General features: G+C 49.8%; 2 protein-coding genes and 1 long non-coding RNA gene across 4 annotated transcripts in view; 2 read left to right on the top strand and 1 right to left on the bottom strand.

Moving 5' to 3' along the window:
• DOC2B (double C2 domain beta) overlaps positions 1 to 8,502 on the top strand; it is a 32,726-nt gene extending 24,224 nt beyond the window's left edge. The window contains exons 7-9 of the mRNA XM_003912031.4: positions 6,222 to 6,303; positions 7,169 to 7,265; positions 7,862 to 8,502. Coding sequence (XP_003912080.2) covers positions 6,222 to 6,303; positions 7,169 to 7,265; positions 7,862 to 7,998 — 316 coding nt within the window. The 3' untranslated portion in view covers positions 7,999 to 8,502. The remainder of the gene's footprint in view (positions 1 to 6,221; positions 6,304 to 7,168; positions 7,266 to 7,861) is intronic.
• Positions 8,503 to 12,969: 4,467 nt separating this feature from the next.
• On the top strand, positions 12,970 to 20,712 carry LOC103878577. Its single transcript, XR_638814.4, has 3 exons — positions 12,970 to 14,092; positions 14,315 to 14,435; positions 20,663 to 20,712. It is a non-coding gene; the product is annotated as an uncharacterized LOC103878577 (long non-coding RNA).
• On the bottom strand, positions 18,443 to 25,301 carry LOC103884176 (endoplasmic reticulum membrane-associated RNA degradation protein-like). 2 transcript variants are annotated; one of them, XR_004179302.1, is made up of 5 exons: positions 25,229 to 25,301; positions 24,627 to 24,845; positions 22,012 to 22,125; positions 18,736 to 18,813; positions 18,443 to 18,614 (listed from the first exon to the last, which is right to left on the bottom strand). XR_004179302.1 is itself a non-coding variant. In XM_021938107.2 (3 exons), coding segments are annotated over exons 1-3 (339 nt in total). In that variant the 5' UTR covers positions 25,231 to 25,301; the 3' UTR covers positions 21,574 to 22,007. The 2 variants fall into 2 exon arrangements, 1 of the variants encoding a protein (XP_021793799.2); XM_021938107.2 differs by lacking the exons at positions 18,443 to 18,614; positions 18,736 to 18,813 and having other exon boundaries at positions 21,574 to 22,125.
• Positions 25,302 to 26,781: the final 1,480 nt, after the last annotated feature.

Below are 26,781 nucleotides of genomic sequence, written 5' to 3'. Positions count from 1 at the left end.
GAAAATCACTTCAACCTGGGAGGTGTAGATTGCAGTGAGCCGAGATCGCACCACTGCACTCCAGCCAGGGTGACAGAGCAAGACACTGTCTGAAAATAATAATAAATAAATAAAAATAACATGACAATAATGGGATGGCTACTTTGGGAAGCAGCCAATAGTCCCTCAGAAAGTTAAACAGAGTCACCATTTGATCTGGCAATTCCACTCCTAGTTATATACCCAAGAGATAAGAAAAACACGTCCATCCTAAAACTTGTGCAGGAATGTTCATAGCACTATTCACAACAACCAAAAGTGGAAACAGCCCAAGCGTCCATCCACTGATAAATGGATACACAAATGAGGTCTGTCCCTGCAGTGGACTACCAGCCCTAAGAAGGAGTGTAGCAGGTGTGTGGAATATCAGCCCTAAGATGGAGTGTAGCAGGTGCGTGGACTATCAGCCATAAGAGGGAGTGTAGCAGGTACGTGCTACACCGTGGGTGGACCTTGAAATCAAGATGCTAAATGAGAGAAGCCAGACACAGAAGGCCACGTATTGCAGGACTTTATTTCTATGAAGTGTCCAGAATAGGTCAACCCACAGAGGCAGAGAGTAGATTTGTGGTTGCAGGAGCCGGGGGAAGCTTGAGGGGACATGGGCAGTGGCTGCTGAAGGGTTCTAGGTTTCCTTCTGGGGTGATGAAAATGTTCTAAAATTGATTGTGATGATGGCTGCATAATTCTGTGAATATACCAAAAACCACTGAATTATACACCTAAAAGGGTGCATTGTACAGTATGTGTATTATGTCTCAAAAAATCTGTGATTTTTAAAAATCCAATCACACCAGGCTCCAGGAGCAAAGCCCGGGACCTGCTGCATCTTTGGGGGAAGTTAGGCTTCCAGAAAGAGTTCTGGGGTTACTGGTTTTCTATGTGGAAAACACTAAAGTGGGCTCCAGCCTCAACAACTTAGCAAAACAAAGTATCCAGTGCACTAGAGACCCGAGTGTTGGGGGAAGCTCTGTGAATGCTGAGAAGACACTCAGGAGACTCCCATAATAACCATTGGAGAGAAAGTTGGCAATATCCAGTTGACGTGGGAAATGCGTGTGCCCTGTGGCCACATTATTTTCCTTCTAAGTTTATTTCCTAGAAACCTGGGCATGGGTGGGTAGCTATTTATCACAGCATTGCTTGTAATAGCTATAAACTGGAAATAGCCAAACATTCATCCTCAGAGGAATAGATTAATAAACTGTGGCATATGTGTAGAATATAGTACTATGCAGTTAAAAATGAATGAATTAGAACTAGATGAATTATTATAACATGGACAGCTGTTGAAGACACACCAAATGACACACAGTAGGATACTGGTTTGTGTCTATATATTTTTTCATCTGATTGTCATTGACTTGAATCTCATTCGTATATATCCTTGCAGGAGGATATGCAATCTGAAGCCCAAATGGTGTGGTTTTGTGTTTTTTTTTTTTTGTTTGTTTGTTTGTTTTTGAGACAGAGTCTTACTCTGTTGCCCAGGCTGGTGTGCAGTGGCATGATCTCAGCTCACTGCAACCGCTGCTTCCCAGGTTCAAGTAGTTCTCATCCCTCAGCTTCCCAAGTAGCTGGGATTACAGGCATGCATCACCACGCTCGGCTAATTTTTGTATTTTTAGTAGATAGGGTTTCACCAGGGTGGCCAGGCTGGTCTTGAACTCCTGACCTCAAGTGATCCGCCCGCCCTGGCCTCCCAAAGTGCTGGGATTTCAGGTGTGAGCCTCTGTGCCCAGCCTATGGTGTGAAACTTTCAAACCAGTTTCAATGCTCATCTGCCAGATGGACAGGAATTCCAGGGTCACCTGCTGGGTTGCCCAGAAAGCAGAGTCTTACCTGCTGTGACAGACAGTCTGGTCAACTTCCACAGGCAAGCAGGGGGCCGCCTGGGCAGGGCCTGTCTGCTGTGCTACAGGCTCCTCCCTGCCACAGGTGGCTGTTGCGGGTGCTGCTGGACTCCTGCAGCTGGGTCCCACCTGCCAGCCACGTCTCAGGTCACGTGGCCTTTCAAAGTCACGCCGCCTTTCAAAGTCACGCCAAGCTGTGGGCCACTCCCTATATCTGAGCCACACGTCACCTGAGACCTCCACGTCTGTTTCAGACTCCCTGAGTGAGACACAAGGGCTGCTGCTCGGGTCTCCTCAGGGGACCCCATCTCTGAAAGGCCCCTTCATGGACCAAGGGCCTTTTCGTCACTAAAGGCAGGGGAAATGAGGGCACAGGTTAGACGGTAAAAGGGGCACCCCTCAGCTGCATCCTAGGCCTGGAAGGGAGTGTGACCTGTGCCCCAGAAGACAGGGAGGGACGTATCCAGCGGTTGATGCTGAGGGCCAAAGCTAGATGGGTCAAGGCCTTCTGTCTGCACTATTATTTTTATTTATTTTCTTTATTTTTTCCTATCTTTTTTTTTTTTCTTATTTTAAATTTATTTTTTTGAGACGGAGTCTTGCTCTGTCACCCAGGCTGGAGTGCAGTGACGCAATCTCGGCTCACTGCAAGCTCCACCTCCCGGGTTCAAGAGATTCTCCTGCCTCAGCCTCCCGAGTAGCTGGGACTACAGGCGCCCGCCACCACGCCCGGCTAGTTTTTTGTATTTTTAGTAGAGACGGGGTTTCACCGTGTTAGACAGGATGGTCTGGATCTCCTGACCTCGTTATCCGCCCACCTCGGCCTCCCAAAGTTATTTCTTCCTATCTTTTTTGAGACAGTGACTCACTCTGTCACCGGGCTGGAATGCAGTCATGCGATCATAGCTGACAACAGCCTCAAACTCCTGGGCTCAAGCAGTTCTTCTACCTCAGCCTCCCGAGTAGCTGGGACTACAGGTGTGCGCCACCATGCCTGGCTAGTTGTTTTTTGTATTTTTTGTAGAGACTGGGTTTTGCCATATTGGCCAGGCTGGTCTCAAACTCTTGGACTCAAGCGATCCTCCTAGCTCGGCCTCCCAAAGTGCTGGGATTACAGGTGCAAGCCACCATGCCCAGCTATGCACCGTTATTTTTATAAACCTCATCTCTGGTGACACTTGCCCCAGTTTCCCTGGAAGTTGACCCCAGGCCCAGCTCTTGAGGGTTTGTGGGAAAACCCCAGGAGTAACAGTGCCTGTGACAATCGCTGACATGTCGAGTTACATGTAGTATCCCTGGGCGGTGCGATGGCTGAGTGTGACCCTCCCAGCAGCCTGTGCAGTCGCCCCGTTATTATCTCCATTTCATGCCAGTGAAAATGGCGGTAACTGGCAGTAACTTGCTGTGCCACCCTGGGCAACTCCCTTCTCTGGCTCTCTTATGTATAACCAGAAGGGGTTTCTTCTCGAAGCCACAGGCAAGCGGAAGGTGCTGTGCAGAAGGGCCAGAGGTACATGGCACAGGGTGGCTCCATGAGCCCCAGTGGCCAGGGCCACTGTCCTGACAGCAAGGGAGACAGAGACGCCACAGGGCAGGCCTCCGGGGCTTTGCAGGGTGGGCTGGTGCCAGAGCAGGGTGTGCGCAGGGAGGGTGCTGAGGGATCTCCGCGGAGTGGTCAGGTGAGGAGGGAAGGGCGCTCCTGGCAGGGAAAACAGAACAGAGGGCAACACTGGTGGAACTGTGCATAGCTGAACGTGCTGAGGCCGGTGCCTGTTGTGGAAGTCTGGTGGCTGAGTGAGGGGTCAGCAGATGGGCACAATGTCCAGGCTGAGGGCGCAGAGATCCCAAAACCACTTTCCTTCCAGGGGCCTGTGAAGGCCGGGCATGCAGGACGCTTCTGTCCTTGCTCCTCACCCGTTACCAAACAGGCCAAGGACAATTCACAGCAGACACAAAACCAATACGTAGCGAAATGGCCAAGGAGCCTAGTAAGTAACTAAGGAAATCCGCTGTCTCCGGTGGTGGGCTTCGGGGAATCTCCCCAACCTTCTTTTTTAAATCACGTTTATTGAGGTACAGGTTGAGTGCCCCAATTCCGTAAATCCAAAACCCCAACCATTTCAAGCACCGACATGACGCTCAAAGGAAATGCCCATTGGAGCGTTTGGGATTTCAGATTTTTGAATTTTTGAAATTTTGAATTAGGGATGCTGAACTGGTAAATAGACTGCAAATATTACAAAATATGAAAAAAATCAAAATTCAAAACATCTGGTCCAAGCCTTTCAGATAATGGATCCTCAACCTGTATCATTCATACCCATTTTGTTTTCTTTTCTTTTTTAGAGACAGGGTCTTGCCCTGTCGTCCAGGCTGAAGTGCAGTGGTGCAATTATAGCTCATTGCAGCCTTGAACTCCTGGGTTCAAGCGATCTTCCCACCTCAGCATTGTGAATACCTGGGACTACAGGCATGCACCACCATGCCCAGCTAATTTTTAGTTTTTTGATAGAGATGGGGTCTCGCTGTATCGTCCAGGCTGGTACAGTCTTGTTTCCACCACCACAATCAACATACAGAATATGACCCCGGAAAGTTCCCCAGCCCCAGGCAACCACTGACCTGTTTTCTGTCTCAATAGTGTTGCCTTTTCCAGATTTTCCCATGAAGCAGTCAGATAGTGTGTCTGTGAAGCCCTGTGAATCTGGCTGCTTTGACACAGAGAAATGCGTTAGATTCATCTGTCAGTTGCATGTACCAGGAGTTTGGTCCTTTCTATTGCTGAGTGGTCTTCCGTTGTTGGTTAGTTCCCCAGTTGAAGGGTGTGTGGTTGTTTGCAGTTTTTGGTGGTGGTAGAAAGCTGCAATGAACAGGTTTTTGTGTGGACATATGTCTTCATTTGTCTCTCCTAATCCCAACTTTTGTCCATATGCATTTTCTAGTGCTTCTATAATAAACCAGTATTATTTATGCCATGAAAGTCACAATTTTAAAATATGCAAAGTAAAGCAACTATGAGATAACCTTTTCTGCCTCTCAAACCAGCAAGGATTTTTTAAGTGATAGCATTCAGCTTTGTCACAGGCACTGTGTGTCAACCGTGCAGCCTTCCTGGAGAGGAACTGGCAAAAGAAGCCAGACATGGGCGTGCCTTTGGGCGGTGCCTTCACTTCTACGGATTCAGGTATTCGTTGGACAGGTGTTTGTTCAGCCCCCCAGTGCCAGGCGCAAGGAGTTGGTAGTGGGCGAGACCGCAGAGCACGCTCAGCACGGACAAGGCAGTTGTCATGCAGTTATCCATGCAGGAAGAGGGAGAGTTTTGCAAAGAAGTTGAGGACCTCTTGTCCCCTTCTCCAGCCTGCACATGACCTCCCTGTCATACAGAAAGAAGCCTGAGCCTGGCTTCCAAGCACCACGCTTGTGCTTGCCGGCTGTGTGACCTTGGGCAAGTCACTCCACCTCTCTGGGCCTCAGAGGAAGACAGCTGTTCTGCATCAGAGTCTAAGGCCTGAATGGCTGTGGAGGGAAGAACATCTGTGTGGCCTCCCTGTTACTGCACAAAAGGTCTTGTCCTTCCTCAGAGCTCCAACGAGGTAGTGGTGACGGTTGTACAACTCTGCAAGTCTACTAAAGGCTACTGCGTTTTATACTTCAGAAAGATTGATTTTATGGTATGTGAATTATATCTCAACAAATCTATTTTATAAAAGAAGCTTGAGTCCGGGCGTGGTGGCTCACGCCTGTAATCCCAGCACTTTGGGAGGCTGAGGCAGGTGGATCACCTGAGGTCAGGAGTTCGAGACCATACTGGCCAACATGGTGAAACCCTGTCTCTACTAAAAATAAAAAAATTAGCCGGGCGAGGTGGCGGGTGCCTGAAATCCCAGCTACTCCAGAGGCTGAGGCAGGAGAATCGCTTGAATCTGGGAGGTGGAGGTTGCAGTGAGCCGTCTCAAAAAAAAAAAAACTTTGAACAAGAGACCAACTCTGCTAAAAGCTCTGTTCTGGTGGGAAATGTGAGCCTGATGAAAATTAGGCTTCCAGAAACGAGGAAAAATCCCTTCCCTAGGGGAATGGAGGCCCCCCCACCATGGTTCACTTCAGGAGCGTGTGCGTGAACAGAAGGGCGGTGGATAAAGGGACCACTTGCTTCTCGAAAACAATGTCTCGCCTTTGCCACAGAATAGCGTTGGGAAAATGCAATGATTAGGACAAAAGAAGGGTCCAGGAATCTCTCCAGGGACAGAAAGCTCTTCGAATCCCTGCTGGCTTGATCTATACCCCATAGCATGTCCCCATCCTCTGCCTGTCCCTTGGCTGTAATTCCAGATACCTGAGGCCAGATGTGGACAAGAAATCCAAACATAAGACAGCGGTGAAGAAAAAAACCCTGAACCCGGAGTTTAACGAGGTATGAGGGGCCGGTGAAGCTTCACGAGGGCAACTCCCCTGCCCCGGGGCGGTGGGGGTGTGGCTGGGTTTTCAAAAGGTCATAGTGGGATGGGGAGGGTGGTCAGAGATGGTGGGGAGGGGCTGCACCAAGCCACAGACACAGGGGAGCTGGGGGACCCCTGGAAAGCTCTTGGCAGGACTTGTCGGATGTAGGGCTGGGGAGAGGGAAGTGTTGAGGGGTGTCCTGGGTTCCTCATGGAGGCCACGGGGCGAAGAGGGGGTGAAGAAGATGGGGAGAAGCTCTGTGTGGGACAAGGGGACTCGAGTCACCCTGGGCCCCAGGAAGGTCTTCAGCCCAAGGTGGCGAGTACAGCTGGAAATGCGACTCCCCCCAAGGAACAAGAAGGAAAGAAGAGCGGAGGGGCCTTGGGTAGAGCCCACGCCACACCCGTGGTCCAGAGGCAGGCAGGGGAGGCCGAGAAGATGCTTCCGGGAAGTGAGGGGAACCCCGGATGGAAGGGAGGGTCCCACAAGCTGTGGGAAAGAGGGACCCACAGAAGGGAGGGGTCAGCAAAGCCAGGCCCCAGAGAGGCCCAGGACGACAGGGACTGTGGGGCGGGCAGTGCCTCTGCAGTAAGGAGGCTCCCAGGATATGGGGAGAGCAGGCTCAGGGACAAGGAACAAGTGGGTGAGGGGATGGGGGCCCTGAAAACCCCAGCTGAGCTCGGGGAAGTGGGCGAGATGTGTGAGCGTCCACCCGTCGTCCACCCTGAGCACTGATCACCCCCGTCCCCCCTCTTTCCCTACACCTCATACCCCTCCTGGCCACCGGCCGAGGCCCAGGCCTCGTGGCATCAGCCCTAACGCTCCCTTCTGCCCAGCAGGAGTTCTGTTACGAGATTAAGCACGGGGACCTGGCCAAGAAGTCCCTGGAGGTCACCGTTTGGGATTACGACATTGGAAAATCCAACGATTTTATTGGTAAGGGCGCACAGTGGGAGCACCGTCTCGCTGTGTGCCTGTCCTGGATCAGGCCACAGCACCTCCTTCCTGGTCCCTTCGGGAAGCTGGAGCCACCGACCACCTGTCCCCAGACCTGAGGGGCCTCGGACCTTCTCCAGCCTGAGCGCTGTGCCCCAGGAAGAGACAGGCCCAGAGAGGGACGGAGTTCTGGGAGGGCCACACAGCACTGTGTGGTGGAGCACAGACAAGAGACGATGATGGGCAGTGCCTCGGGCTGGACTCGGAACCCTAGAGGCCCCAGATTCCTGGTGGGCCTGGTGGCTACGCACAGTGGGGCTGCCCGGCCCTTTCTCCCCTCTTCGGGCCCCATTCCTTGACCCCTGACACTGCCTCTGCACCCTGCCCCTATCCCTGCCCTGGTGGAAGAGGGACAGGATGGCTGGGCCCTGACGGGGCTGGAGTGTGGCATGGAGGGCAGGTCCTGTTCATGCTCGGAACCCAGCGGGCAGTGGGAGAGGCTGGCCTTTGAGCACAGAACCTGGGAGGGGGCACGGGTCCCACGCCTGGGAGTCGGGGGTCCCTGTGCCCCGGCTGCCCCTCCTGTCCTCCCGCAGGTGGCGTGGTTCTGGGCATCAACGCCAAGGGGGAGCGCCTGAAGCACTGGTTTGACTGCCTGAAGAACAAGGACAAGCGCATCGAGCGCTGGCACACACTCACCAGCGAGCTCCCGGGGGCCGTGCTCAGCGACTGACGCCCGCCTGCCACTGCCACCCCCACCGCCACCTGCGCCCAGCACGGCCGGCCCAGGCTTCCCCAGCAGCCACCAAGGCCTGTGGCCCCCACATTGGGGGAGATCCAGAACCCCTGCTTGGACCCAGAGCCACTGCAGTCCCCGCTCGGAGGACGTGGAGGGCTCAGCCACTCTGGGACGGGGAGGGCAGGGAGCTGGGGGTGCTCTCAGCCCTCTGGGGCCCAAGAGGCCGGTGGTGGAAGGAGACCTCAGCACCTGCCCAGGGGAAGGGGACAGGCCCATCTGGGAGCAAAGACCTTCTGGAGGCCAGCCCGGGCTGAGAGGACAGGAGTGTGGGGGCACCCTGGGGGACAGTGGGAACAGAGGAGGGAGGTGGTGAGCAGACAGACAGGTGGAGGACGGGACCTTGAAGACCGACGGCTCCAGCCCAAGGAAGGCTGACCACATCCCTCATCTCCATCGCTGCTGGGCCGATGGAAGAAGCGGGCCTGCCGGCCGAAAGTCTGTAGAGTTCCCAGAGGCTCCTGATGAGGGTAAATTGGCACAGGCTTCACTCAATGATTCCACAAGCCCTGTGGGTGGGTGAGACACAGGGCCTGCCCTCAGGGAGTTCCCGTCTAGTCAGGGAGCTGGGAACAAACCACTCCAACTGGGGCGAGAAATACTGAGACCAGCCTGGCCAGTCTGCAAATGCCATGGGCTCTGCTGACTGCCGGGAGGTCAGGGAAGGCTTCCTGGAGGACGCGGTGCTTCTGTAAGGCCTTGGAGGGTGAGTGGGGAGTTCTAGGTCTAAAAAGGCCTGGAGGAGAGAGAAGGCCAATGGGGCTGGGGAACCATGGACCCAGGGTCTCCTCTCCGAGGCAGGGTTTGTTAGGAAGGTGTGAGGCTTGAGGCAGGAGGTGGGGGAAGTGATGGAAGCACCAGGAGAAACTGGTGCTGGTGCAGGGCCAAGTTCAGACCTCAGACCCAAGTCTCCCACTTTGATCTCTTTCCACTCCTGAGGGACCTCGAGGATGGAGCCCGCCACTCCTTCCCGGCGTAAGCATCAGGTCAACTGCAGTGGAGAAAGGGGTCCCTTGGGCTTGGAAAAAAAGCAAGCGTTCCTGTACGTCCTCAGTCTGCCCTTTCCCTTCCCCTCCACTTCCTGGCTCACACTGAGTACTGGGGGCCTCCAGGTGCTTGCTCATGGCATCTTGGTCCTACCACCACCACAGATGTCCCTTCTGGGAGTAATCAGTGGCAGTCCAGGGCCTTGTCTCTGGGGAGGCCTGTGGGGCTGGCTCCACCCTCCAGGAGCTGAGCAGGAATCGCCCTGCCTGGTGGGCCTGTCTGCTTCCCTGTGTTCAGCTCTCCAGGAGGCTTGAGAGTATCTGAGTCTTGGGGCCCATGCCTGAAGCCCACAAACTTTCCCTGCCTACCAAGGGGCCCCCAGGAACACTGCGTGAACAAATGCAGAGCCAAGGTGTTGCACAGCCAGACTCCTTTTGGTCAGCCCATCAGTGTGTGATGGAAACAGAGGCCCAGAGAGGTTAGGTGACCTGCTCAGGGCCTTCCAGCCCCCACAGGGCTGGAACCAGGATCCAAAGCCCCCAGCCCAGAGTGCTGGACCCGACACTTCAGGGGAATTGCTGTGCTGAGCTCACATGAGAGAGGTCCTGCTAGCTGCCAGCCTGGGGCTCACCCGCCTGCTGCACCCCCCCTCTTCAACACCGTTAGGGGGACTGACAGGCACGATGGTGGGAACTTCCACTGCAGACACAAAGCACACCACCACCTGAGGTGCAGGGTCATGATTTGAATCCCACCAAGTGCCCATCATGCCTTTCCCAGGTTGCAGGGAAAACAGGACCCCAGCCCTACACAGTCCCTGGCCACCGGCTGCTCATGGAGCCTTGTCTGCCCACCTTTAGGAAGGGTTTTGTGTGTGAAGGCGTTTGCATGCACTTGTCTGGACGCGTCTTCACAGCCCTGCGAGGTGGGTTTGATTCTCAACCCCATCTTGCAGGTGAAACATGTTCCCGGAGTCTGAGTAGTTTGCCAAGGCCACAGAGCCAGGAAGGGGTGAGCCACGACTCAAAGCCAGGTCTTATGACTGCCACTTTCTCTCTCTGGGGGTCGGTACCCCCAGTCCCTTCCCTCCTGGTCTGTCAGAGACTCAGCAGAGACCCCAGGTGTAGGCTCAGTAAGCTCGGTGCATGATGGAGACCTGGGGTCTTGCCACTGTCCTGCCCCCTCGTCCGCTGGCTTTGAAACCATCTGTGCTACTTCAGGCTTCCCCAGAGGTGCCTAACCCGGCCCCAAAATTCGGCCACCCCACCCTAGCCTCTGGGGGCTGAGGCAAGGGCCCCTCTTTTCTCCACACAGAATGGGCATCCTCGGGGGGCCTAAGGTAAGAGGTGGTCTATTTCTAAAAGGCCTGGTGTCTACGTAAGTTCTGGGCATCGTCTTAGCTTTGCTTTTTTTGTGGGTCTCATTCAGAGAGGAGACTTGACCGCCTCTCTGAAGACACAGAAGTGAATGGCAAAGCTAGAAGAGGCTGCACCCTCCAGCTAGCATGACTTCCTTATAGGCACATGGGGAACTTGGGGCCTGTGGGCGGACGGGGCCTGCAGGGGCACAGCTGGGGCAAGAACCCAGAGCTCCAGCCCCCCAGTCCAGGGCCCTCTACTGCCCAGGCTGCACAAATGGGGCTGGGCCTGACAGACGGGGAGTCAGGCTGGGAGGCGGGCTCACTGGCCATCCCGGGGGCAGCACGGGCACTCGGGCGGGAACCCCCCAGGAAATTCGGAAACCTTCCTTCCCCAGGATCCCAGCACCCTTCTAGATCCCGTGCAGATTGTCTTTCTGTTAAAGCGCTTTGAGGCCAGGCGGGATGGCTCACGCCTGTAATCCCAGCACTTTGGGAGTTCGAGGCGGGAGGATCACCTGAGGTCGGGAGTTCGAAACCTGCCTGGCCAACATGGCGAAACCCCGTCTCTACTAAAAATACAAAAATTAGCCAGGCGAGGTGGCGCATGCCTGTAATCCCAGCTACTCAGGAGGCTGAGGCAGGAGAGTCTCTTGAACCCGGGAGGTGGAGGTTTCAGTGAGACAAGATCACATCACTGCACCAGCCTGGGCGACAGAGCAAGACTCCGTCTCAAAGAAAAAAAAAAACCCACAAAAAAATGCTTTGAGAAGCTGCAGAAGCGGCTCTGCCTTTGACCCCGAACGGGCATCTTTACTCGGGTCCATCAGCCCCACAAGACAGGAAATCTGATGCCAAAAAAAAAAAAGTCATTCCAGATGTCAGCAACCAGGCGCCGCGTCCGCCCCGCCCCGCTCTCCGCCCCGCCCCGCCCTCCGCTCTCCGCCCCGCCCCGCCCCGCTCTCCGCCCCGCCCTCCACCGGCACTAGCCAATCCCCAACGGGCCCGTCTTCCAGCCCCGAAGCGGTCACCTCCTGCCCTCTAGTGGCGAACCTGGGGAACTGCTCCCCGGCCCGTCCGCCCGCCGAGCCCAGGCCGTGCATGCCCTGCCCGTTCTTCGCAAACCGAGTGAACCTCCCGATGCATGGACTCTGGCTGTCGTCGACGCAGACTCTCGTGCACTGCTTAACACCGTTTTGCTACCATGTGACGGCTGCAGACACTGCCCTCAAACTGCAGCCTCACACACACGTTTTGTACTTTGGTCTGACCTACCCGAAGGTGTCCTTTTTGAGTCTTATTTGTTAATATTTATAATGACATATAATCCAAAGTAAATGGAAACATCATATTGCGATCTCATTGCCTTGGCAAGACGCTCACCTTGTAATAGATTTGAAGGGGGTGGGGGCGGTGGCTCAGGCCTGTAAGTCTTAGCACTTTTGGAGGTCGAGGTGGGAGGATTGCTTGAGGCCAGGAGTTTGAGAGCAGCCTGGTCAACATGGAGACACCCTGTCTCCACACACACACACATACAAAATGACCATTAGCCTGGCGTAGTGGCATACACCTGTAGCTCCAGCTATTCGGGAGGATGAGGTAGGAGGAGGAAGATTGCTTGAGCCTGGGAAGTGGGGATTGCAGTGAGCCAAGATCATGCCACTGCACTCCAGCCTGGGCAACAGAGGGAGACCCTGTAGGGGGGTTGGGGGGAAGGATTTGTAAGGGTTGGAGGGGAGGGGGAAAGACGGAGGAAAAGGCAACTGAAACCTACTCCGGATATAGTCTTGTTACTCTTCACCAGGCACCCATTTGAGGTAGGCCCTCAAGTTACAGATGGGGAAACTGCGGACCAGAGAGGTTAAAATACTTGTACCGAATCACACGGCTGGTCGATGGCAGAAGCAGGATTCAAACTGAGGCCACCCAAGACTTTTTGCACCGGGACCTGTTGGCCGTGCTGTTGTCCACTCATCCACCAAACAGCTGTGGAGTATTGACTCAAACGCCAGCCCCTGTCTGAGTCTCCAAGGGAGTTAAATGTTGGAAGGTACTTTAAGACACGTATTGTGTAGGTTTTGAGGGGGAGAAAACCTTCCTAACACAGTTTATTGAATAGTTTATTGCACATCATTCTTTAGGTCAGATAGAAACGTCTCAAGAGATACAAGCCTTTGCTTTCTAACATCGACTAACGAAGAAAATGTATGTCACTGAGTGTGCAAACCTCTCAATCTCTTTCCTCTATGTCTCCCCTCAGGGTCAGGGTCAGGGTTAGGGGTTAGGGGTCAGGGGTTAGGGTTCACGCTTGGGGTCGCACTAGGTCCAGGTGTGGGTCCGGGTCAGCGTTTCACATTTAGTGAGGGTTTGGCGTTTGGTTTTGGCTGGGTTAGGGTGGGTTAGGACTCGGGTCATAGTTTTCGGTTGGTGCGGTGGGCATCCCTGCTGTAATTTCCTTTCTGGTTGTCACCGTGACCGTAACCCCAATTCTGGTTCCACTGCTCTCCCCTGTTCAGTTGTCAGGGCTCTTTTCAGGGCTGGCTCCATTCATTGCTCGCTCCTCCTACTTATCTCGCCTGTCCAATCGGCAGAGCTCCCCACCTTCTTGTTCCGCCCTCTTCTCCCTAACATCCAATAGCAGCCTTCTCCGCAGTCCTTGCTCCTACCACTCCTGTCTCTTGCCCAATCAGCAGGCTCTACCAATGCTCACTCCGCCCACTTCTCTCTCTTGTCCAATTGGCAGGGTCTCCTCAGTGCCCGCCCCACCTACTTCATGCCTGTCCAGCTGCAGGATCTCAGTGCCAGCTCCGCCTGCTTCTCACTCCTATCCATCCAGCAAGGCTCTACCCGGTGCCCACCCTGCCCACTTCTCTTTCTTATCCAATGACAGCATCTCCTAGTGCTCACTCCGCCCACTTCTCTCCCCCAGCCAATCCGCGAGCTCTGCCAGTGCGTTGCGTTCCTGTCCTCGGAGGAGGGAGCCCGGGGTCTCTCCGGGAAACGGAAACGCAGGCTGGGGTGCGCGGCTCGTTTCCTTGCGACGCGGACAGACGAGCTCTGCCGCCGCGCGGTGGTTTTGTGGGGCAGAGGCCGCGCGGTTCCGCAGACCCTGACCCTGCAGGGACTCGGGGGGCCCGGGCGCTTTGTCCGGGTGGAGCAGGGGCCCGCCCGGCGGGACGTGTGTGCGGCTGCGCAACTGGTCCTGCCGGCACCGCGCGGGCCCGGGAGGGGGCAGCCTGGGGAGGCAGCGGCTGCGGGTCCCGCCCACGCGGAGCGCTCTCTGCCTCTCCGAGCTCTTGCTCCGGACTCCTTCATCCAGGGCGCCGCGCACCGAGTGCCGTCCCTGCTGTCCGCACAGAGGCTCGGCTGGGCTCCCGCTCCCTCTCTCGGTGGAATGAGCTGTCACAGCCGCCTCCGCGCGCACCTGTGCTCAAGGAGTGGCAGCTGGGCTGGCTTCATGCCCCGGGAAAGGGATGTTTGGCACCACCAGCGATTGGCAGACCGGTTGCACACCTGCTTAGCTGTCAGGCTTATCTGAAGGACAAGTCCTCCTGCCACCAAACAGCAAAACCTCCAGCGCGGCTGGAAACGGAGCTGTGGCTGCCCATTTGCATTTCGAGGTCACTGTGTGGCAGGGCCAGGAGCTGAGCTGGAGACGAGGGCATCGTGTGGCCAGAGGAGGGTTCAGTGAGTATATTTGAGAGGTGAACCAAGCACCAGGTTTTGGGGTGTCTTGGTTGATAGTAATGGATTGTTGTTTCAGACCAAAGACATGCCAAGAAAGAAAGAATACTGGGATGGCCCCGTGGCAACAGCCTTTTCCAGCCAGCAGGGCTGCTCTTGGCTGCTGGGAAGGAGGCTGGGACACGGAGCCTCACTAAGCCTCTCCTCCCATCTCATCACTTGCAGAGGAACGTGAGGAAAAGGGGCCTCCACAATCCCCAGAGACAATCCAAGGACCGTGGGAGCTGCTGGCCTCAGCCCCGGACTTTCCTGGAGCTGAGACAGTTTCAAAGCCGCTGGCTGCCAGGTACTGTCATCCCGTGGCCATGGGACCACCTCACGTGATCAGTTCCTCTCTCTCCTCAGATGAGACTGGAGCGTGGAGTGGGTGCGGGGGTGCTAGGACCCCGACATGGGGACAAGGTCAGACCCCAGGGAGGGGGAAGTCACCAGCAAGGAGCCCACATCGGGGAACGGGGTCGGGGGGGGCTTCCTGTGACCCTACACTGCTCCTGCAGCCTGACTCATCACCCGAGTTCATGTCTGCTTTGGAGAATGAGGGGACAGACTTAGAAGGAAACACATGCAGGCCCGACACCTAAAGACAAAGTCAGCTGTCCCTGTGGTTTATTTCTAGTATTTTGTCTGATGGTTTTTCACTGAGTCGGTGATAGCCAAAGTCTCTAGTTCCTAGTCCGTACCAGTGCTGTTTGGACACTCTCCCTGCGCTCCGTGCTCTTCCTATGATGAAATGAAAACTCAATGTAAGGACAGGAAAAGTGTAGCCTGGCCAGCTGTGGGGCAGAGTTCATGTAGGGTCAGCCCATGGCATGTCTGGCCATCACGCCTTGCTCACTTCTGCTCCTCCTTTTCCTTGTACTGTTAAGACATCAGCGTCTCTCCTGACACCACCTGTGCCTGCTCAAATTCAGGCCTGACACTGCCCAGGTGTGTGACCCTAGGCAGGTTCACAAACCTCTCACCTGTAAAATGGGGATGGTGCTAGGACCTGCCATGGGGTGGTTGCAAAGCTTAAGTGGGGGTGGTTAAGAAAAGCCTGGGAACACCAAGGAGCATCATTGAGACAGTGAGGATTTGTGGAATATTAATTCTTAATTCTTTAATAATTCCCTAATGAATTATTTACTTAATTGCTTTAGGATCAGTCATCATTTATTCACTCAACTGTTAGGCTCTTAACATTTTCAGTTAGGTTAGGGATAGCATAGGGTTAGGATTGTTAGGGTTAGGGTTAGGGTGGGGATTAAAATTCTTTATGAGATTTGGGTGGGGAAACAGAGTCAAATCATATCAGTTCAATATTTTATATTAAGAGTTATAGAGATGTTGAACTCATATTCCTCATGGAGGTTAAAAACTATATGATGGTGAGAAGTTGTAGTTAGAAAATTTATTCTATAAATTTATCTTAATCCTTTGTACAATAAGGACCCATATTCATTAAACTGAAATGAAATATTCTGAGAACAGTGTGGTGTGACTAAGCTATTACCATACCAGCTCATTTAATCCTTACCAACCGATAACTCTAGTGCCCACATTTTACTCATGAGGAAACTGAGAATTAGAAAGTAAAATATCTTGCCTAGGCTCCCAGCTAGCAAGTGACCTATCCCAGGCTTGAGTCCAAAATTATCTACTGACAGATCTGAAGTCTTGGACTTTCAATTACTATTCCTATTCAAGTCTATCATTTCGGATGTATTACCTGGGTGACAGGGTGAGACCCTGTCTCAAACAAAAAAACAAACCCAAAAAGTTGGGTTGTGAAAAGGAGGAAAACTAGTTTTATGTGGTGTCATCAAGAAGTGAGAAAGGAAAATGTCTTGATCATAGAGCATGATCTGATACTTTAAAAGTTGCTGAGAGGTCAAATAATGAAGGCAGATGAGGCCTTTTGAGCTTACTGGTGACCTTCATATGAGCAATTTCACTGTTGGAGTAAGGTGAAGCCATGTTGGTGTTCAATTACTCAATATTATTCAAAATCCCTTCATCCTAAAAACTCTCAATAAACTAGGTATTGATGGAACGTATCTCAAAATAATAAGAGCTATTTATGACAAACCTACAGGCAATATCATACTGAATGGACAAAAGCCGGAAGCATTCCCTTTGAAAACTGGCACAAGACTCCTATTCAACATAGTATTGGAAGTTCTGGCCAGGGCAATCAGAGAAAGAAATAAAGCATATTCCTATAGGAAGAGAGGAAGTCAAATTATCTGTTTGCAGATGACATGATTGTATATTTAGAAAACCCCATTGTCTCAGCCTAAAAACTCCTTAAGCTGATAAGCAACTTCAGCAAAGTCTCAGGATACAAAATCAATGTGCAAAAATCACAACCATTCGTATACATCAATAGACAAACCAAGAGCCAAGTTATGAGTGAACTCGATTCACAATTGCTACAAAGGGAATAAAATACCTAGGAATACAACTTACAAGGGATGTGAAGGACCTCTTCAAGGAGAACTACAAACCACTGTTCAAGGAAATAAGAGAAGACACAAAACAATGGAAAACCATTTCATGCTCATGGATAGGAAGAATCAATATTGTGAAAATGGCCATATTACCCAAAGCAATTTATAGATTTAATGATATTCCCATCAAGCTTCCAGTGACTTTCTTCACAGAATTAGAAAAAGCGACTTTAAATTTCATATAGAACCAAAAAAGAGCCTGTGTAGGCAAGACTACCCTAGGCTAAAAGAACAAAGCTAGAGGCATCATGCTACCTGACTTCAAACTATACTACAAGGCTACAGTAACCAAAACAGCATGGTACTGATACCAAAACAGAGATATAGACCAATGAAACAGAACAGAGATCTCAGAAATAACACCATACATCTACAACCATCTGATCTTTGACAAACCTGACAAAAACAAGCAATGGGGAAACGATTCCCTCTTTAATAAATGGTGCTGGGGAAACTGGCTAGCTATATTCAGAAAGCAGAAACTAGACCCCTTTCTCACACCTTATGCAAAAAGTAATTCAAGATGGATTAAAGACTTAAATGTAAAACCCAAAACCATAAAAACCCTAGAAGAAAACCTAGGCAATACCATTCAGGACGTAGGCATGGGCAAAGACCTCATGACTACAACACCAAAAACAATTGCAACAAAAGCCAAAATTGACAAATGTGATCTAATCAAACTAAAGAGCTTCAGCACAGCAAAATAAACTATCATCAGCGTGAACAGGCAACTTACAAAATGGGAGAAAATTTTTGCAAGCTACCCATCTGACAAAGGCCTAATATCCAGAATCTACAAGGAACTTAAATTTACAAGAAAAACAACTCCATCAAAAAGGGGGCATATCGCATCAAAAAGGAGGCAAAGGATATGAACAGACACTTCTGAAAAGAAAACATTTATGCGACCAACAGACATATGAAAAAAAGCTCGTCTCTGGTCACTAGAGAAATGCAAATCAAAACCACAATGGGATACCATCTCACACCAGTTAGAGTGGTGATTATTAAAAAGCCAGGAAACAACAGATGCTGGCGAGGCTGTGGAGAAATGGGAATGCTTCTACACTGTTGGTGGGAATATAAATTAGTTCAACCATTATGGAAGTCAGTGTAGCGTTTGACCCAGCAACCCCATTACTGGGTATATACCCAAAAGATTATAAATCATTGTACTATGAAGACACATGCACACGTATGTTTATCGCAGCACTATTTACAATTGCAAAGATTTGGAACCGAACCAAATGCCCATTAATGATAGACTGGATAAAGAAAATGTGGCACATATACACCATGGAATAATATGCAGCCATAAAAAAGAATGAGTTCATGTCCTTTGCAGGGACATGGATGAAGCTGGAAACCATCATTCTCAGCAAATTGGCACAGGAACAGAAAACCAAACACCACATGTTCTCACTCATAAGTGGGAATTGAGCAATGAGAACACATGGACACAGGGAAGGGAATATCACACACTGGGTCCTGTTGAGGGGTTGGGGGCAAGGGGAAGGAGAGCATTAGGACACATAACTAATGCATGTGGGATTTAAAGTCTGGATGACAGGGTGATGGGTGCAGCAAACCACCATGGCACGTGTATATGTATGTAACAAACCTGCACGTTCTGCACATGTATCCCAGAGCTTAAAGTAAAAAAAAAAAAAAAAAAAAAAAAAAAATGCTGAAAAAAATTGAATAAGGCTTTGAAAAATTCAGGAAAGAAAAGTTTTTATTTACGAGAAATTATTTTTTAAATGACTGAAAACACCCAAATCTGAGGAAATACATGAGGGTCGGTGACCTTGAAGAAGGATGCACTCAAAGGATGAACATTATAGTCAATCATTGAAACACAATAATAAAGTGAGAATTTTGAAGAGAGAAGCAATGCATCAATAAGATTAACAGCTGGTTTCTCCTCAGAAACTGTGGAGGTCAGAAGGCAGTGTGATGACATATTTAAAGTCCTCAAAGGAAAGGAAAAACAAATGGTCAACCGTGAATTCTATATTTTGCAAAATTACCTTTCAAGAATGAAGGAGAAATTAAGAAATATCCAGATAAACAAAAGCTGAGGGAGTTCATTACCTGTAGGCCTGCTTGTCAAGCACTGCTAAAGGGGCTCCTTCAAGTTGAAATTAAAGGACATTAGACAGTAAGTTGAAGCTGTAGTAAAAAAATAACAATAGTAGAGGTAACTTTATAGGTAAATATAAAAGCCAGGATTATTACATTTGGGGTTTGGCTTATAACTTCTCTCCTTTTCTAATATTACTTAAAAGGTATATGCATAAAACAATAATAATAGATCTATATTACTGAGCATATAATGAGTTAAGATGCAATCTGTGACAATAATAACATAAAGGGGGAGGGACAGAGATATATAGGAGCACAGTTTTGTATGCTGCGGAAACAAAGTTGGCATTATTCAAATTAGACTTATCAGTTTCAAATGTTAATTGCAATGCCCAAGGTTACAACTTATGTAAACAAAAATATACAGCAAAAGAAAGAAGGATATCAAAATGTTACACTACAAAAAGTTAGCTTAAAAGGGAGTAATGGGAGAATTAAGTAGCATAAAGCATGTAGGACATATAAGAAAAAACAGTTAAATGACCAAAGTACATTTTTCTTTGTCAATAATCACATTAAATGCAAATGGATTAAACTCAGTAGCAGAGATTGGGAGCTCAGATTAAAGAGACCACATCCATCTATAAATATATGCTACCTGAAAAGACTCACTTTAGATATAAGGTCATAAGGAGGCTAAAAGTGTAATTATGGAAAAAGTTATTCCATGAAAATGTTAATCAAATGAGAGCTAAGGTGACTATTTATTGGCCTGCAAAATAGACTTTAAATTTTTTAAAGTTTATGATATTAAAAGGTTCTATTTTGCAAGAAGATATAACTATAATAAAACTATACCTAACTAACAACAGAGTCCCAAAATATATGCAGCAAAAATGGACAGCAGTGAAGTGAGATATAGACGGTTAAACAATCATTGTTAAAGACTTCAGTACTTTACTTTCAGTAATAAATATGACAACACGACAGAAGATCAGTAAGGAAATAGAGAACTTGGTCAGCACTATATACCAAATAGACCTCACAGACATACGCAGAACAGCAGAATAGCAGCAGAATACACATTCTTCTGAATGGCACATGGAATATTTTCCAGGATAAACCATATGTTAGGCTATAAAATAAGTCCTAATATATTTTAAAAGATTGAAATATTTCCAGATATATATTTTTTGTCACAATGGAATGAAAGTAGAAATCAACAAAAGAAGAAAAGCTGCAAAAACCATAAATATGTGACAAATAATACATTCTTAAATGTGACTTAAGGAAAAATATTACAAAGTTAGAAAATAAATGGTGAAAAGCAAAAATGAATATATAACACACCATAACGTATGAGTGTTCAGGACATTTATAATCATAAATGTCTACCTCAAGAAAGAATACAGATATTAAGTCAGAAACGTAATTTATTTTTATTTTTATTTTTATTTATTTATTTTTTTGAGACGGAGTCTCGCTCTGTCGCCCGGGCTGGAGTGCAGTGGCCGGATATCAGCTCACTGCAAGCTCCGCCTCCCGGGTTCACGCCATTCTCCTGCTTCAGCCTCCCGAGTAGCTGGGACTACAGGCGCCCGCCACCTCGCCCGGCTAGTTTTTTTTTGTATTTTTTAGTAGAGACGGGGTTTCACCGTGTTAGCCAGGATGGTCTCGATCTCCTGACCTCGTGATCCCCCCGTCTTGGCCTCCCAAAGTGCTGGGATTACAGGCTTGAGCCACCGAGCCTGGCCCCATATAAGGAATTCTAAATATTACAGTACACTAAACCCAAACCTAGCAGAAGAAAGGAAATAACAATTAGAGCACTTAAGGTTTTTGTATCCGTTCAAACGCCGAAAGCGTGACAACAGACAACGCGAGACAGTGTGCACATGGTGGTGTGCACAAACACGCTGCTTGCTTTTTTTTTTAGACGGAGTCTCGGAGTCTCGCTCTGTCACCAAGGCTGGAGTGCAAAGGCGCAATGTTGGCTCACCGCAACCTGTGACTCCCAAGTGCAAACAGTCCTCCTGCCTCAACATCCTGAACAGCTGGGACTACGGGTGCCTTCCCCCACGCCTGGTAATTTTTTGTATTTTTAGTAGAAAGGGGTTAGGGTTAGGTGTTAGCAGTTAGGGTCTGGGTTAGTGTTGAGGGTGAAGGCTAGGGTTCAGGGTTGGGGGTTAGCAGTTCGGGGCCAAGTTAAGGCTTAGGGTCAGGGTTTGTGGTCAGCGTTAGGCTTTACGGTTGGGGGTCAGGGTTTGGGGTCAGGGTGAAGGCTAGGTTTCAGGGTTGGGGGTTAGCAGTTCGGGTCAAGTTTAGGGTTTAGGGTCAGGGTTTGTGGTCAGCATTAGGCTTTAGGGTTGGGGGTCAGGGTTTGGGGTCAGGGTCAGGGTTATGGTTAGGGTTAGGGTTTGGGTTAGGGTTAGGGTTAGGGTTACAGGGTTAGGGTTAAGGGTTAGGGTTAAGGGTTAGGGTTAGGAGTTAGGTTGAATTTTAGGAGTTAGGAGTTAGGGTTGGGAGTTAGGGTTAGGGTTAGGGTTGGGGGTTAGGGGTTAGGGGTTAGTGTCAGGGTGAGGGTGAGGGTCAGGGTCAGGGTTTAGAGTTAGGGTTAGTGTTAGGGGTTAGGATTAGGTTTAGGGTTGGTCAGAATTAGGTTTAGGGTTAGGGGTTAGGGTTAGGGTTTTAGGGTTAGGGTTTTAGGGTTAGGGTTAGGGGTTAGGTTTAGGGTTAGGATTAGGGTTATGGTTTGTATTAGCGTTTGGGTTAGGGTTAGGGTTAGGGTTAAGGTTAGGGTTAGGGTTAGTATTAGGGGTGGGACAGGGCTTCATCCCTCAGCTCACCTGAGACAAATACCTATATGATTGCTTCCTCTGCCCTGTGTAAAATGCAGCTTCACTGAGCCACACTAAGGTGTAAGTCACTATTCCTCTACCCCCACTCACAAGTCAATTGTGTATTCACCGAAAGGCTTATGAAAGACTCAAAACAATGCAATCCTTTGTCTCTTGTCCACCTATAACCTGGAAGCTCCCCACGTTTGTGGATTTCTGGCTTTCCAGATGGAACTCTGTCTCCGAAAAAGAAACAAACAAATGTGGTTTTGAGACATTTGGATGTGGGAGTTCTTCTTGCAGGCCAGATGTCAGACCCTTGCCTGAGACGGCGGTGGGGCCACCAAGGAGATGGTGGCCCTCATGCTGCCCCAGTCTCACTCCTACAGGCTCACCCCCAATCTGGCCCACGATGCAATGCAACTACAGAGAATTGGAACATACTCACTTTAGGTACTGCTGATACTCATGCGCATTCTTCCCATGAACAGCATGAACGTTGACCAACTCCAGCGTAATGAGGAACTGGATCAGGCTGAGCACAGGGGACAGTAGTCTGATACTAAAAACAGATGAAAGTAAATTCAAACGTGAGGAACGTTGGTATTTTCCACCTTCATCAGGAAAAAGATGTTTCACCTCATCAACATCCTTAAGTCCCAACTTCTCAAAAAATAATTTTCCTAATCCTCAGAGCCCAATGCCTGCTTCCAGCTCCTAGGCCCGTGGCTGGCAGGAGTGCCCTGTGTAGCCCTTGCTCCCGGCCCATCCTGCACGTCCGCATTCCTTGCTCATCAGTCATCATCTGAGACTCTCAGACATCTGACGGTCTACGTCAGGGCTGCCAGGGGCTCTGCACACTCACGGGGCACCAGGCAGGCCCAGTCTGCGCCCAGCAGCCCCCCTGCTCCCTGCCCTCTGACATCTAGGGAGGGACTCTCACCAGAGGAAAACAAATGGCCTCAATACGAAAGCAGGCTCAATGCCACCAGATTAAAGTAATCCCAACTAAAGTAAGATCTTATTTTTCCCATGAAACTAGTTGAGACATTTAAAAATATTCTGGTTTTGAAGAGTGGTATGAGAATGACCTTGTCTTATAAACTGCTGGTAAGAGTGTAGAATTGGTAGCGCACCCTTCTGGAGGGAATCCAGTGATATCTATTTCAAAGTTTTAAAACACAGATACCACTCAGCAAAAGTTCTAGAAATGTATCCAAAAATGGTCATTTCTTGGGATGTGTACATTCGAGAAAATATACACTGTAAGTGAAGGAACCATAATGCTGTTAATCTGTATTAAGTTAATCTGCTGTTACATTTTAAATCCAAGTCCAGTTAATCTGCTGTTATACTTTAAATCCAAATATTCATTTAGGTAGATAGAACCCACATTTCCATAGGCCAAATTACAAACACCCTATTTAAAATAGTATGTGCTATAACTTTCTGTGAAAATCAGCATGGGGAGTCCTCACGGTCCTCAGATAACATCATTTCATTCAACACCCGTTTCATCCACAACATCGGTGAAGGAAATCCATACCCCGGGGGCCACGGTCTGTGGAAGCCGCGTTCATGGGTTTTCTCCCATCCCCAGTTTTCCTCCCACATCCCAGGGCGTGCACGTGGTGGTGGCAGCATCTCCATGGTCCCAGAGTGAGTGTGGGTGTGACTGGCCCTGCGGGAACCCCGTCCTGTCAGGGTGGGTCCTGCCTTGTACCGGAGCTGCCCGGGATAGGCTCCAACCACCCACAACTCTGAAATGGAATGAGCAGGTTGGAAAAGTAGGTAGATGAATGAATGAATGAATACAAATTATAAGAACTTGTAAGTCTACCATCATCATACAAGTGCTTTCGACAGTGCGTGTCGGTTACAAAAAGTGCTCAGTGACCCACACATTTGTTCCCTGTTGGTGCTGGAGCTGTGGGTGGGGGGGCGAGAAGCGAGGCCTGGGAGGGTCTGGCTCTGCAGAAGCATTTACTGCCTCATTTAACCACCACAGGACTGCCCGGACCTGCGTCATACTGCCTCGCCAAACAGTGAGTAGTTCTCACTTGTTTTTATTCATCTTTCTTAAATGTCCATAGAGCTCATATATGCCTCAATGTTTAACACTGTAAGTGTTTTGGGTCTTTCTTTAGAAGTTTGGCAATATTTTTATGACCAGAAACATGCTGTGGGAACTTAACTTTTGTTTCCACCATGCAAGGAAAATAAATCTCAGTACCCCAAACTCACTAAGCCAAAGGGAAAAGTCAAGCTAGGAACTGCCTCAGGCAAACCTGCCTCCCATTTTATTCCTAAATAAGGTGGCTACAAGAGAAAAAAGCTACATACAGACCTCCCTCACAGTTTGTCCACAAGGAAATGCCTCGTGGGCCTCAAGATTTCTACCTGGAAAGACTTCTGCTGAATTTCACCCTGGCAATGCAGTTGCCAGCTGATCTTCCCAGGGGTGGGACAGGGCGTCATCCCTCAGCTCACCTGAGACAAATACCTATATGATTGCTTCCTCTGCCCTGTGTAAAATGCAGCTTCACTGAGCCACACTAAGGTGTAAGTCACTATTCCTCTACCCCCACTCACAAGTCAATTTTGTATTCACCGAAAGGCCTATGAAAGACTCAAAACAATGCAATCCTTTGTCTCTTGTCCACCTATAACCTGGAAGGCCCCCACCTTTGTGTTTTCCTGCCTTTCCAGATGGAACCAATGTACACCTTACACCTACTGACTGATGTCTTATGTCTCCTTAAAATGTATAAAAATGTATAAAAGCAAGCTGCACCCCAAGTACCTGGGGCACATGCTGTCAGGATCTCCTGAGGCTGTCACAGCACGTCCTTAACCCTGGGAAAGTAAACTTTCTAAAAGGATTGAGACCTGTCTCAGATACGTTGGGTTCATACTCTCAGTTGTGAACTCCAAGTATATCAACACCTGTCGATGGGTTCAGTGAGGGGCCTACTGTGTGTGTCTTCAGTGGGGACTGGAACTGCATCTGTGACAACTTCCTGCCCCACAGTGCCCCTCCAAAACAGGAAAGTGAGCGCACACCTACTCCATATACGCAGGTAGTTCTGCCGCTGGCGAGACCGCAGCATCCTCTCCACCCACTGCCTGTGTCTCAGCTCCGAGGCAATGGTGACCTGGCCAGACACGTGGTGACACTGCTTGCCGATGCTTTGGAGCACAACCAGCACTTCCAGCACAATCCTGGGGCAGAAGAGGGTAGGAAAGGGTGTGCTGCAGAGCTCACGGAGCAGCTGGGGCCACCTGCAAACAGAGCCAGACTTGGAGCAGGCATTGTGATCCTCACCTGTACCTCACTCTCCTTCTGTACCTGCAAGGCTGCGGCTTTCTGGGAGCCAGGGCTAGCTGCGTATCACTGGTGGGTCTGCAGGGACAACCGTGACATGCGGCAAGTGTTAATTAAATACACTGAATTGTGGCAAACAGAATGTGACATTCACAGCCTCATCAGATGTGCCACGCTTGCACAGAGATTGTCAAAACTGATCTCATAATTCCTCTTGGAGTAGTAACAGTGGGATTCTAAGACTACTTGCCGAAATCTAAAACAGAAAATCATCTGGTTTGCTATATGCTAATCTGCAGAATCAATGTTTCAACAGTTGTCAGGATGTCCTGGAACTTACATCTCAGTAGGAAGATGATCCAAGTCCTTTAAAACACAATGATTCTCTCAGGCACATGGTGATACAGCTCATCGTAGGCATGGTGTTAAAGAGTGGCTGGCATTTGAATTATCTTCTATGTCCGAAAAGTGAAAATATTTAGATACACTTGATGATTAGTACACGTGGTGCGCACAATAATGGTTAATGGTTCCTGCTGAGCACTTTAACCTGACTGTGAATCTTGGTTTCGGCCACCAAGTAGCTTATCACGGGACAGAATTGGAGAAAAGCGCGATACCCTATGCCAGCAAAGTCAATGATGATATTGTGTGGAGCGATTAAACCACCTCGTATTCCTCCTGCTGAACCATGGTATGTCTTGCTGTTGTCTCTGATTCAGAATGCATGCCTCCATCCCACTTCTCCTTATGACTCAGGGGCTTCATCTTTCTTTCTGCCCTGCTCAGTAGTTTCTCATGGGCGTATGCCACTACAAAACCTGCCTCTCGTTCCATGTTCTAGTCTCCACCAGAGCCCCAGGCCAGCTGGAAGATGCATTCAGCATCGCACAGCTCCTCACAGCCTACCAAGGGCTAAGAACCGCCGCTGCTGTATCACTTAAGCAAACACCAGCTAAAGGAAAGTGCTGCTGAAAACTAACGAGCTTGCGACAAACGATATCAGCCCAGAGCTGGGATGTCTGATACCTGACTGCTTCCCAAGGTAGGACGTTCTTTGGGAAGAGCAGGCGACCCCAAACCTGATGCTCCTCCCATAAAGCTCAGCACCTGGAATTAAAATGTTTATTGACTGACCATGCCTGGGCAATTTTGACAGCTTTCCTAGAAATCCTCTATTTTTAGATTGGTATTATGGATGTACATCACTCTCCTAGAAAATACTGACCATCCCTATAAGAATTATTATAAATTCTAAACATTTTAAAACCAAGAGAGGGCTGGTGTCAGTTCTTCAATTACAGATGGAAGGCTTTGAAACACCACAGGGGACAGGCCAGGAGTGGGCTTGTCTGGGGTGGCTATGACTTCCTCCACAGGTTCTTCGACACCTACCATTGAGAGGAGGACCTACCAAATGCTTCTGGCAGGCTGGCCTGGAACTTTCAAGCAGACTTACAGAGTGAAGATGCTGCACATTATGCAAAGCCATGTCAGAGGCGCAGGTGCCTCTCCAGTTCAGGCCGCGCTCGGGGTGCAGCCGCTGTCACCTTGAGACTGCCCCTGCAGGACCCCCATGAGGCCTCTGGCCAACTTCCAGTCTTCTCAGACGCAACATCCACGAAGCCCTGGGGGACCACAGCCGTCCACACCCAGGCCAGGCCACAGGACAGATCCCTCGGCAGATGCTCCCCATTTCTAACCCACTAGCACATGAGCAAGTCAAACGGTGGCTGCTGACACCACGGAGCGTGAGTGGTCTCAACAGCAGGAATAACCGAAGCCCTGGATGCAAAGATGCCTGAATACCTGTGAGACGCCAGGAGGGGGACAGGAAGTGGTAAGGACCCAAATAGCCACCGTGGGGCGCAGGAGAGGATGGTCTGGAGCCTC

The sequence above is a fragment of the Papio anubis genome, chromosome 17, assembly GCF_008728515.1.
Source record: "Papio anubis isolate 15944 chromosome 17, Panubis1.0, whole genome shotgun sequence".
In the NCBI taxonomy this organism is placed as follows: Eukaryota; Metazoa; Chordata; class Mammalia; order Primates; family Cercopithecidae; genus Papio; species Papio anubis.
Note: the sequence above shows the minus strand (reverse complement) of the source record. Positions and strands in the feature narration are given on the sequence as shown.